Here is a 12,923-nt window from a genome sequence, read left to right on the forward strand (position 1 = left end):
CATCGTTTGCGCCTGCGCGGTGTGGCGCCCACCAGGCCGGTCCGTGCGCAAAATGGCCGTGCCACGCAGGCAGAGCTAGCGGATAGCCGATCTCATTGAGCGCCTGTGGACGACCGGTGGATCGATCCCCGCCAGCTGGGCTAGAGAACTTGTTCCCCCCAATCTCCGGCAACTAAGGGGTGCGCGTGGAGACTGGCTTCTCCCCCAGCCCAAGGAAGGTGGTGGAGTGGAGGCCGCTGTTCCCTCCTAACACCCCCCGCCCCCATGGGCTCTAGACCTGTATGTAGGGAGATCTCTGAATGGGCGGAGTGGCTGGCTGACACATCCCCTTTACGCTGCCCTGAGAACAAGTCCTGTCACCAGCCTTTCCCCGGACCATCCCAGCAGCTCCCAATAGGTCTGACAGGACAAGGGTCCTTCCTCGGCTACCTCACCCGCAGCGAGGACGTGTGGAGCCAGCTCTAGGCTACAGGAGATGCAGCGGCTACAGACTGGTCCCTCCACACCAGCCCCAGAGGAATCACATTGTTAGCAGACAGAGTTGATGACAGGCTGAAGTCCTGACCTGAGCCTCCCGTTACAGCTAACGCACAGCCAGTCCAAAGGAAATGAGGGCAGATCTCATTGTTTTCTAAGCTGCTGCTCCCGTCAAACAGGTTACGCGTTACTAATGTAACCCCCATTAAAATCAGAAATCCCCGCACGCACCCATTCACACACTAAACATCTACCCAGGCACCCTGTTCGAGTCTTAGTCCCTGTGTTCATCTTATTTATACCCGAGTAGTGCACCAACCAGGTATGTACGCCTGGACCCCTCCTCCTCACAGAAGGGCTCCTATTATCCTTACAATTGCAATGGCTCCAAGCAAGACTCGACAACACCTTCATCCACACCGGCTAGTCCGGACCGTTCCCTCTCTACCACTACAGATAGGAAGCGCATAGGATCAGCTCAGTTCGGTCTCCCAGTCAGTCCCACCCTTCAGCGATCACTTAGGTGAAGAATCCTCCGCACGTTGTATTGGCTCCCCATGGCATCCTGGGGGAGCCATCGTATCGGCCTATGGGGACAGTCTGATTGACTGAGACCTTTAACAGCTAAAATGTACAAAGATCTGTGAAAGACTAGTGTGTCACCGAAACACCGGCAGGAACGCACAGCTGCCTCAGGGAAGGAGACTATATACCACTGCTTGAAAAAAGACCCCCAGTGAGGGAAGTCGGGGGGAGTGACGCGAGGGATATTAAATGCATTCACTATAGGGCTGGAAACAAAGGGGAAGGAGGAGAGAGAGAAGTTGAAAGCGAGGGGATTGATTTTCTTGCTACCAGAAGACTCACCCTCTAATAGCAATTAACAGCCACCTAATCACATACACAGGACACCCCGACCCTTGGTCTGAGCAGCTGGGGAAGCTCGCACTACTTAAAAGGCGTAGGCCAACCCCACTCAGGCTGCAGGTGACGTGGGGGAGCACCCGCCGCTCACCTGGCACTAGGCACTTCGATCCGCACTGGTCAGAGGAGCACGGGGACGGAGCTTCCACTGCAGCCCGGAGCAGAAGAACCCTGCTACCAGCAGCCGCCAATCACATCCAACTTGGGCCCGCCCCACCAGCCGCCGCAAAAGTGGCTGTTGACCACGTGACCTCGGGCCCTGTGACGCAGGCGGAGGCTAGCAGGCTAGCTCGCGGGGAGAGGGGCGGGGCTGCTCGGAGGCTGCCGCCAGCCAGGTTCGGTTGTAGCCGCAAATGGGCTTGGGCGGCGGCGGCGGCTGGCTGGTGCTGGGCTGGAGGGAGCGGCCCGCCCGTGTGATGGCCGGCCCCGGGCTGAGCCGGCTGCCCTAGGGCGGGGGCCATGTCGGAGGCGGCCCGGAGCCTCCTGCAGCGCTGGGGCGCCAGCTTCAGGAAGGGAACGGACTTCGACTCGTGGGGGCAGCTGGTGGAGGCGATAGACGAGTATCAGATGTGAGTGCGGGGCGGCGGCGGGAAGGGAGGGGCGCCAGGACTCGAGGGGCAGCGGGGGCTGGGATGTAGGCTGGGAGCCGGGCGGGGGGCGGCGGCGGCGGGACATCGTTTGGGGGAGGGGAAGGGCCGGCATGGGCTAGGGGTGGGGAGCGGCCATTGGGGAGGGAGAAGGGACTGGCTCAGTAGGGCCCGGCCCCGGTGTGCTAGGTGCTGTACACCCCAACCAAGCGGGCGCTTGGCTCGGCTCGGCTCTCATAGTCCAAGAAATCAGGTGCCCTGTGAGAGACGGGGACGGAGGGGCCGATCCCACCTGAGCAGCGCCCCTCCCTGCTCTTGCAATAACAGGGTCCCCACCTCACCTGCTGCCTCTTGGGCTGGCACTTGTGGCTGGTCTGTCCCAGGCGTTGTGGCAGAGGTGGGCCCGGAGGAGGGGCTGTGGTCAGGTTGAATGGCTGCTGGGGACAGAGTCTGAGTGATGTGGGGGATTTGGGGGGTGGGAGGTGGGTTAAGGGTCTAGCCTGTGGAGTTGGGACTCAAGGGGGACCTGGGGCAGTTAAGGAGGCTATTGATTTGCTTTGAATGTCAGCCTGTGGGCAACTGAAGGGGACACCTGAGTTTGGGATTTGAGGATGGCCCGGTGCAGCTGTTGGAAGCAATAGCTGAGTGTGAGATGTGGATGCCAGGGTGGGGGGGAGAAGCAGATGGGGCATCACTGGGGCTAGCCCCTATTTAAGGAGCAGGGTGGGACAGCCCTTTCTCTTGTCAGGTATGAGCCACTGTTAACTTGGCAGGAGAGAGAGTCCAGTCATTGCCCCACTTGTATGATGGAGGCTCCCTCACAAAGGAAGAGGAAACTACCCGGGGATGGGGGCAAACACTGACTGTAGTTGTTAATGCATCTCTTAAGGGGGCAAGCTGCCAAGCACACGCACAGCAGCAGTGTTTAGACCTTTGATCATCATTGGGGGGGGAGTGGGAGTGTAAAACACAAACAAAAAACCAGTAGCCTTTGCCAAATACTGCCCAATCTCTAACTTCCTTTTGGAGGTGGATAGGAAGGTTACCAAGGCAGTTATGAAACAATTCCAGCTACACTCTGAATCTGTAGACTTTTTTGATCCCTTTGTCTGGGTATAGAACAGACTGCAGTGACATCAATGGTTGATCTCCTATTGATGCAAAAAACTCAACTGGCTGTTAACATTGGTTCCATCAGCAACCTTTTGATGCACCATTGATCTAAGTCAGTGGTTCTCAACCAGGGGCATTTGGAAGTCTTCCAGGGGGTACTCCAACTCATTGAGGTCCGTGATTCTCAACCTGGGGGTTGTAGCCCCCAGGGGACTCATGGGATGGGTTTCCGGGGATTGCAAGTGCAGGGGCGGCATTAGGGGGTGGCAAGCGACAGGCAAGGCTCACAAGTGAAAACCGAATCAAGTATCACGCTGAAATGTAAGTACAATGTTTATATTCCAATTGATTTATTTCATAATTTATATGGTAGAAATAAGAAAGTAAGCAATTTTTCAGCAATAGTGTGCTGTGACACTTCTGTATTTTTGTCTGATTTTTGTAAGCAAGCAATTTTTAAGTGAGATGAAACTTGGGGTACGCAAGACAAATCAGACTCCTGAAAGGGGTACAGTAGTCTGGAAAGGTTGAGAACCACTGACTTAGATAGTGGTGACTGCAGGGGTGGAGAACAAGGACTCTTCAGTGAGTTAATTCCTTATACTTGGAGAGGTCTTTGCTGGGCAAGTTCATCCTGCCCCTAAAAGCTCCCCCTCTCTTTTGCCCTATACTTTAAAACACTCCATACAGTAACTGTATCTGGACAGTTTATTCTAGGAGCCCACTAGCTGGGCTGCACCATAGCTTGGTTGTTAGGAAAATGCCTACCAAAAGAGAAGACTCTTGCACTGTGATCTGAAGGTTGCAGATCTTGGGCTCAGCTTGATCATGTGGTGGTGAATTTCCCAAGAGGCCTTTTGCTCAGAAAATCTTTCAGGTTCAATCTTGTGCTCCATCATTTATAGTATTCTCAGAGAAGGATGGCAAAAGAGGTGTTTTCTAAGGTAGCCTGATCAAAACCCTAAATGAGTTAGGAAGATAAAGTCCAAGACTTTGAATTTCATCTGAAATTGGGCTTGTTGTCAGTGAAGCTCATAAAACATTGATGTTTTATGCTGTCATCCACTTTCTTCACTTAGCAAGAGGGGTGATACAAAGTTGAACTGTTTTGTTTGCAGTTGGCCTTCTGAATAAGGACAGTGCATTGCAATAATCAAATCTTGGGATGGGAAGGAAAGCAAAGAGCTCTGTTGCTAGCGCAGTACTTGAAAAGGGGCAGAGTTCCTTCACGGGGGGGGAGGGGGGAGGGAGTGTTTCTAATTATATGGGCATCTTTAAGGGAAAAAGAGTCAACTATAACCTGAAAGTTTTTGGAATCATCTTGGCAATCGGAGAACAGATCATCTCAGTAGATGTTGGTATCTCACTTCCTGTCAGTTTCCCTATGTGAAGGTTTCTCCAGGCTTTTCACTCTGTCACTTCATGAGGGGGCAGGGTCTGAGAGTGCCTATCTTCCTACTGCTTGGTTTGTAAAGTATATAATTATGTGTTTGAATAAGAGAATTGATGGGGATGAACCCTGCAGAACCCCACAAGAGGAGACCTTTCATGAGGAGGAAGAGGGTCCCTTTGCAATTCTCTGATCTTTCATAGAGAGGAGCAAAGCCAGTTTAACATGACCCTCTTCACTTCTTCTAGGTACCACAGGCAGGTTAGTAGCATCTCTTGATCATTCCCATGGAGGCTGCTAATAAATAACAGTGCCAAATAGCTATGCAGCACTGTTTTTAGCCCTAGGGAGATAATTTAGTATGGTTTAATGCTGTTGCCATGTCACACCCTAGTCTGAAGACAGATTAAAAGGGGTCTATCTAAATTGTCGCAGTTGGCTAGGTGTTGCTGAAATTAACTAGCTCCATTGGTATCCGTGAATTTACCCAGGAAGTGGAGGTTGGAGGTGGGATGGTCATTGGCAAGTTTGGTGTTGCATAATGGCTTCCTGAGTGCTAGCTAGCTCATAGCATGGTTTTAGGGCTGTTGGTGGGTTCAAAAAAGAATTAAATAAATTCTAGATTAGACACAGCCCCATGCTCTGGGTGTCCATAAGCCTTCAACTGCCAGAAGCTGAGACTGGACAACTAGAGATGGATCACTTAAAATTGCCCTGTTCTATTCATTCCCTCTGAAGTATCTGGCACTGGCCACTGTCAGAAGACAGGATACTGGGTTAGATGGTCCATTGGTCTGACCCAGTATGGGCATTCTTATGGTGCAAAACAACTGCTTGCCTCCTGCAAGTCTCTGACTATGTGCTCAGGTCTTCATACTGACTTCTTGCACTTCCAAAAGCAATGCAAAGTGTTGGTAGAGCCCTGAATGGACAAGGATGGGTCTGAGTGAGCACCTCTGGAACCGTCACAGCAGTTCAGATTGGCTGGAAGACCTGTGGACTCTCATCAGGGCCTTCTCCGTTAAAGACCTCTTATCCTTGGAATACTCTTCCCTGGGCAGTTCAAATAAAGAGAACTTGAGTATGAGGCAAGACACATTTACTTTCTTGCTTTCTTTAAATTTCTGACAAATAGAAAAAGGGATTGTGCTGATGCTTCTGTAATCAACAGCAGTGGTTCTCCAATGCTGCCTGTTGTGGGTGGCGTACTGCCTAGCTGCTATGGTGATACTAATGATTTATAAAGAATGTAAGGTTAAGATTTTTGTCAATGTTTTTATTAAAAGTAAGGGACAGGTCATGGGCAATAAACAAAAAGTCATGGAAGCCCGTGACCTGTTCCTGGTTTTGTTTTTTGTTTTTGATGAAAAATAACGGGTGCGGGGAGAGAATGAGAGCCTGAGCCCTGCTGCACTCTGAACTCTGAGGTTGCCCCATGGGCTGAAGCAGAAAATGTCACTGAGGTGTCTGGAAGCCATGGAATCAGTGACATTGGTAACATAATCTTATCCTTAATCATTACAGTTAGTACTACTGCGCGCACAATGCTTTTCCACACTGGTTAAAGCACAGCATGGGGACAGTAGATCTGGGCTCTAGTCCTGCCATTTGTGACCTTGAGTAAGCCCTGTAACTTAACTTTGCCTCCATTGCCTCATCTATAAAAGGGGGAATAATACTCCTATGCCGAGTGGCTATGCTATTTTTTTCCCTCCCCCAGTTGAAAGGTGCCATAAGAATTTAATAACTGCTCCAACGTCACATGGCCTCTTGCTGGGTTTTTGATTTGTAGGATTGTGAGCTTAAGACACAGAACTAGGAGATGAGGTTTCCAGTGGCAAGTTACCAAATCTCTGTGCCTTTGTTTCTGCATCTTGTGAGAGATACATTATCCCATTCTACAAGCACCGTAAAGCTGGATTCATTCAATAGTGTAAATTATGGGGAGATGCCAGATTAAAGGAGCTGAAAAAATGTTGGACTGTTGTTTTGGTGCTTTATTTATAGGGAATCAAAACAGTTGCCACTGAAGCTGCATTTGTTTAATTTTCTCCTTCCTCCCTGGAAAGAAATTGTAGCTCTTCCCATGGATTCTCTTTAAAATGTTGTTTAGTTTCCTTTCACTTTCTTAGGCTCTTTGCTTACTGTTACTTTCCAATCCAACCCCCAGATGCTCCTCTCTTTGGTGATTGTAGGTAGAGTCTCCATTCAGGACGTGACGAGACAGGCAAATGTCAACTAAGCAGTATCCAATACAGCAGCGGTTCTCAACCTTTTTTCCCCCAAGTACTTGCAGGGGACTTGCAGTGATGGGGTTTCGCAGTGGCGGCGGGGAGGGACTTTCGGCAGCGGTGGGTTCCATGGGTTGAGAACCACTGCAATACAGTACAAATCCATCCCTGCTTGCATTTAATCTCCAACAGCAGAGAACATGTGGTTACTACCTACAGCACCAGTTGCTAGTCTCCTCCTAGACCCATCCCCTGGGGAAACTTTGACGGGGCCGGAGAGTGTCTGACTGCTGCTACAAAGCACACATTTTAATTGCATTAAACTAGGTTTCCTCTACCTGCAGCATAGTTTAGAGCTAGTTTTTAAAACAAATTTAAAAAAAAACTTTAGTACCTGTTTGTGAAAGTGGCTGCAGATTGTGAAGGGCATTAATTTCCCAGTTTGCTTTTAAAAAAAACAAACAACTAAAGCCCCTAGTCACCTTGCTTGCTTCATTTTTAAAAAAGAGGTTAATGTGTTTGGTGCTGCTGTGAGTATATTCTCCCTCGTCACCCTCAAATCCAACCTGAGGGAGCGTCTCCATGAACACCTATTCCAGTGACATGTTTGTGTAATGATTAAGGATCTGGGATATCTTCTATGGATGGTGGTGCCTGGGGTCAGCCCACCCCGAGTCACCTGGCATGGTCCATTAAGATTTTGGAAGGTTTTGATGGTTGCACAAGGGATGGCACAAGGCTTCACTCTCACCTGACCAATTATGGTTAAGCTGAGAGAAGAGGAACTAATACGTATGCTGCCTTCTCTCTTATAGCATGGGACATACCAGCAGGAGAGAGCTGGTGCTAAACTCTCTGAGCCTGAGGACTAATTGGGGGAAAAGGAAGCAACTAAAGAAGTTTGCTAAGACCCTACAGCTGACCTAAATTACATGTCGCTCCAGGAAGGAAAGCCGGGGATTCCTGGCTTAAGAGAATGATCATTTAGAGTACAACCCCAACTCTTTAAAGGGGCCTCCGAACAGGGGCAAGAAAGCTGACCAGGTCTGTTTTATGGACTTGGAATGGGTGTGAACTGGGGTGACTAACAGAGTTGCACTTTGTAAAAAGGCCTAATAAATCAGACCCCACGAAAGGGGTATGTGTTTTGAACCAATCTAGTCTGAGTGATGGAAACAACCTGAGGGGCACGGAGTGCAGTGCACCTGAAGGGTGTGTGCTAGAGGGCAGCGCCCCATGGCAAGATCTGAAGGTGCTTTGTAACAAAGGAGCTGTACCTTAATTCAAAAACTTCCTCATGAGCTGAAATATGATGTAGAATCACTAAACAAATAGGTCTTTTCCATCTTTAGCTTCTATCAGTCCATCTCTCAGTGCAGAATCATTCCCTAGAGCACATTTTCAAATGCTTTTTCAAATTTCCCTGGTGAAATAAATCTAACTGCCAGGAATCTTCCCCCGTTATGCGACAAGGGAAAACGTGTGTTCCTTTTAAAAATTTCGTCCCACCACTTTTAGTTTATACCCCTGGTGCTATCCTTAAATAAATACTCTGCCTCTGTAGCATTTACATTCACGTGTTTGTGGAATCTTGATTTGCCTCCCTTTGTTTTTATTTTACCAGTGGGCCATGTATATGGAACCATCTTCTGACTGCTGGAAAGTGGCCCCCTCTGGGTGACAAGGCCTTGGGAAAATCTGTGTTGCGACTGTACATGTTGTCAGTCTGACCCCTTACGTGAGCATGACATTAACTTCTAAAAACAAACATTGGTGTGTGGAGGAAGTGCCTAGTTTTTTCTAGTGGAATGCTCTTGCTGTCATCAAATGCTGAAGTCTGGCATCTGACCATTGCATTATTCATTTATAGAGCTCCACTGGGGCACTGAATGCTGCACAGAGGAGGTCAGTCCCCACCCCAAAAAACTTGCACTCTAAATACCTTCCATCAAATTTCTCTCCAATCTTATGGTCCTGATTCAGAAAAGTACATGCTAAATAGGGACAAAGAAGGAAAATGTGGCTTAGAGATATATTCCTTTCTTTTTGGCAGTTAAAATTTTAAAGGTAATCCAAGAATAACAAACCAAATTTTCAATGTACAGCTATGCTCCGTGTGTGTTAATGCTCGTGAAGGATGGGAGACTGACAGCCCAAGTCTCTTTATTGATAGAACAGGAGCAATACAATAAGCAGAAATACAAGCTTCTTCCACACACCGTCCTGCCAGTATATCTCAACCCTGTTCTGAAAGGACCATGTCTAGGAGTGAGAAGCTATTTCAGGATCCAGGACCCATTCAGTCCTTGGATTTTTTTCTGAGATTACCAATAAGAGTGTCTTGGTATAAACTGGAGGGGGTTTTGTGTTAGACACATTCACTGGAAATCTGACTGAGATTATCAGACTATCTCTGCTGAACAGCTATCAAATGCTAGCAATTTTTTTGGTCACAAATGACCTAAGCCAGGCTTGGACGGACAATGAAAGTCACTACATCCCAGTTCTAATTTCCTGAGTCATCCATTTTCCGTCTTCCTCCCAAATACGATTTTTAAATTGTAACCCATTTAGGGATGGCTGTTTACCATAAAACTTGGATTTTGCTTTTCCAATATTCGGTTTCTCACTGAGGAAAATACACTTACAAAAATAAGGGTTTTGGAATCTGGTACCAATAAATTCTTTTTTACTTGCAAGTACAGTACGCATGTGACAGATGAATCAAGAATGAGCTTTTGAATTTCTCTAGATTTTTCTCTTCCAAGATTTCCTAAATATCATTCTGAAAAGTCAAGCAGTTGTGGGGAGAGATTCCTTTCTGTTTCAAATACCCAGTTCTGTAATCATATTGCTACAGAAAGTTCAGAAGTGCTGATATATTGGATTTTTTTAAAAGAGAGCTTGTGATTCTGTTTCAGGTTCACTTGGAATGCAATCCCAATAACTCCTTGTCAGTAATTTGTCAATTTTTAATGAGTTTACTTGTTCTCCCATAGATCTTTGGCGAAACTACCTCTGAAAGCTTTTTTTATACATCTTGTTTCCAAGTTAGAATCGTAAAACTAGGCTCTAATATCTCTTGCCCCATCCGTATGGAGGGATATCAGTTGCTATGTTAGACCAACAGGATTAAGAATTTAACCTCTTATTTTAAATTAAGAAAAGATTTAAAATAACAGTTCAGCCATAATACTTAGCTCTTACAGAATTTTTCATCCCTAGATCTCAGTGCTTTATAAAGGAAGGTAGGTATCATTGGTCCCATTTTACTGAGCCACAGAGGGAGTAAGTGTCTTGTTAATATGTGACATTATGTAAAAACAGCCACATTAGAAAAGCATTAAGTTAAACAAAAACACCATTAAGATAATGACTCCCTCTCTCCAAAGGTTAATGAATAGAACTATGTGAATAATAGATTTTTTTTCATTTTGCTGGCTGAACTGGAAAATAATTTTCGTATTGATCCAAAACAAATATTTTGTGGGTCGTCTCTTCTCCTCCCACTCCCTCCCCACCTTCCAGGAAAACAAATGTCTCTTGCCTCCCAAACCATCTTGTTTGGGGTCAAACAAAATGTTCTCACTTTTTGAGGGAGGAGGGGTAAACTAAAAACAAAGGAAATTTAGAAATGCCACTCACAAAACTGGAGGGGGAATAAGTTCAAAATGTGCTCCCTCGCTCAAAGAGTCAAGTCCTAATATGTCCTAATATCCCCAATACAGCTTTTACCCTTGGCGAGTTAGGGAAGTTGCCTTTCTCTAGCATGCAAAGACTTTTCCGGTGGACTGGGCATAGGAAATAAATTTGAAGGAAATCAAGCACCATGAAGGTGGTGCAGCAGTGTGCTATGGAGCACAGAGAGCATGACAAGACACTGAAGATGCCCTGCTCGCCCACTGCAGCTAAGGAAGTCCCCAGCCTTAATGATCTTTTGTGCCACTGGAATCCGGCTTCTGCGTCTGAGAGAGTGGGACTGCTCCTGTGCAATGGCTTTCTCTCTCAAAATTTCCCATCCAGGTTCTCAAAACTCATCCTATTATCGTCTTATCAAATCTCATCATCATTAACATATCATTAGTCTAAGCCCTGTGGCGATAGTGGCATAGTGACGGGTGGAGATGACCCCTGGAAGTTGTAGTCACAATCCTGTACGTAGGCGGTCTTAGGACTAGTGGTCGTTCAACTCTGTCCCCGGGGCAGTGGAGAAGTTCAGCAGTATCTTAGGTGATTGAGCAGCCCTTTTTAGAATAGCACTGCTCACCCTTTTTCAGGGAGGGGTCTAGAAAAGGTGCCCAAAGATTCTGCCCATTACATCTGGCCAGACTATTGCATCTGGCAGATCATCCTACAGAAGTTGAAAAACAATGAAGAAAAGACTCATTCTAGGAGCATAGAATATCCACACTCTTTTATGGATGGAAGTGGTGCACAAAGTCCTGAGACAAGAACACCTCTTGTCTTCAGAGAACTTGTTTGCTACAATATTGATATTGCAGCACTGAGTGAGACTAGACTGGCTGGAGAAGGTTCCATCAGTGAACCAGGAGGTGACTACACTTTCTTTTGGAAAGGGATCCTGTCTTCATCCTCTGCTTTTCATGGAGTTGAATTTATAACTAACACCTTTCCTGAAACAACTTCCTGACCTCCCTGTTGGCCAGAATGAATGGCTCATGAAACTTTGATTCCTCCTGAATCCTTTATGACATGTCACTGCCATCAGTGCCTATGCACCTACACTGACCAGCACAGAGGAAAGCAGGGAGTAGTTCTTCTCTGACTTGGACTCCATCATTTGATCAACGCCAGTATATGACAAGCTCATCCTGCTAGGAGACTTCAGTGCTAGAGTTGATAGAGACAGCAGTATCTGAAGAGGTGCGGTAGGATTACATGGAGTGGGGAAAATGAACACCAATAATCCTGCTGTTGGGTAAATGTGCAGAACATAGTCTGTTGATCACCAACACCATCTTTAGGCAAAATGATAAATAAAAACGGCATGGATGTGATGCACCCATGGTCCAAAGAATGACATCTGATCAACTATATTATCACCGACTAATGAAACATCTGTGATGTCAGAATTACCAAAGCCATGCGGGGTGCAGAATGCTGGACAGGTTGGTAAGAACGGTGCTCAACCTGCATATGGCCCCTTCACAGAACAAGTGCCTCAAGCTCAACGGAATAGCCTTCAACATAGCAAAGCTCAAGCACATCAACTATCAGGTGCAGTTTCAGCAGTCACTTGACAAGCTTTTTTCATGACCACCAATCATTGGCAACCCAACAGAAAAATGAAACCAGTTCAAAGATGTGATTATTGACCCAGCTAAATCTGTGCTGGGGACAAAGTAAAGGTCACACTAGGACTGACTTAATGACGACAACGAGATTTCCAAACTCCTAAATGACAAGCAGAAAGTTTTTTGTTTGAATGGCAGAATGATCTCACTTCCATCTTTCTTAAAGATACCTGTAGAACAAGACTCAGTTTGACCCAAGGAGAATGCAGGAACACACAATGCTGAACTTATGCAGCTGATACGAACAACGCAAAGATGTTCTATGACTCTCTCAAAGCAGTCTACGGACCATCTAAATCGGGCACAGTTCCCCTGAAGTGGGCAGGTAGCATAACCCTCATTGGAGACCAGGAGGAATCTTAGAGATGAGCTGAACATTTCAATAGTGTACTCAATAGACCATCCACAGTCAATCAGTGTGTGATCAATTACCCAAGAAACCCATGGATGAGGATCTCTATCCCTATCCATCAGTTGAAGAGGTCATGAAAGCAATCAAACAATTGAACTCTGGCAAAGTTTCTGGAAAAGATGGTATTCCAGCAGAACTGTACAAAGTAGCAGGCCCAAAGTCTATTGAGGTGTTTTACAACATCTTGAGTAGCATTTGGGAGGAAGAAGAAATGCCACAAGACTTCAAAGATGTTATTGTATCACTGTTTAAAAAAACAAAGGTAGCAAAGCTGACCGCAGAAACTACAGAGGCATTTTTTCCTCAGTATAGCAGGGAAAATACTAGCTCACATTCTACTGAACAGACTCATTGCAAGCATATCTGAGCAGAATATACCAGAAGTGCAGTGTGGTTTCAGACCAGGTCATAATGCTATGGACATGATTTTTGTCATAAGGCAGGTTCAGGATAGATGTTTAGAACAGAACATGG

General features: G+C 46.6%; 1 protein-coding gene across 2 annotated transcripts in view; it reads left to right on the forward strand.

Annotated features, from left to right (window-relative positions):
- The first annotated feature begins 1,525 nt into the window (after nucleotides 1–1,525).
- Nucleotides 1,526–12,923, forward strand: part of AIDA (axin interactor, dorsalization associated) — a 56,237-nt gene continuing 44,839 nt past the window's right edge. Inside the window, exon 1 of one of the 2 annotated variants that reach the window (XM_067564913.1) lies at nucleotides 1,526–1,970. In XM_067564913.1, coding sequence (XP_067421014.1) covers nucleotides 1,861–1,970 — 110 coding nt within the window. In that variant the 5' untranslated portion in view covers nucleotides 1,526–1,860. The remainder of the gene's footprint in view (nucleotides 1,971–12,923) is intronic. The other variant, XM_067564914.1, reaches the window with a different exon arrangement.

This window comes from Emydura macquarii, unplaced genomic scaffold (assembly GCF_026122565.2).
Source record: "Emydura macquarii macquarii isolate MOO-44397 ecotype Brisbane River unplaced genomic scaffold, CSIRO-AGI_Emac_v2 contig_2676, whole genome shotgun sequence".
Taxonomy (NCBI): Eukaryota; Metazoa; Chordata; order Testudines; family Chelidae; genus Emydura; species Emydura macquarii.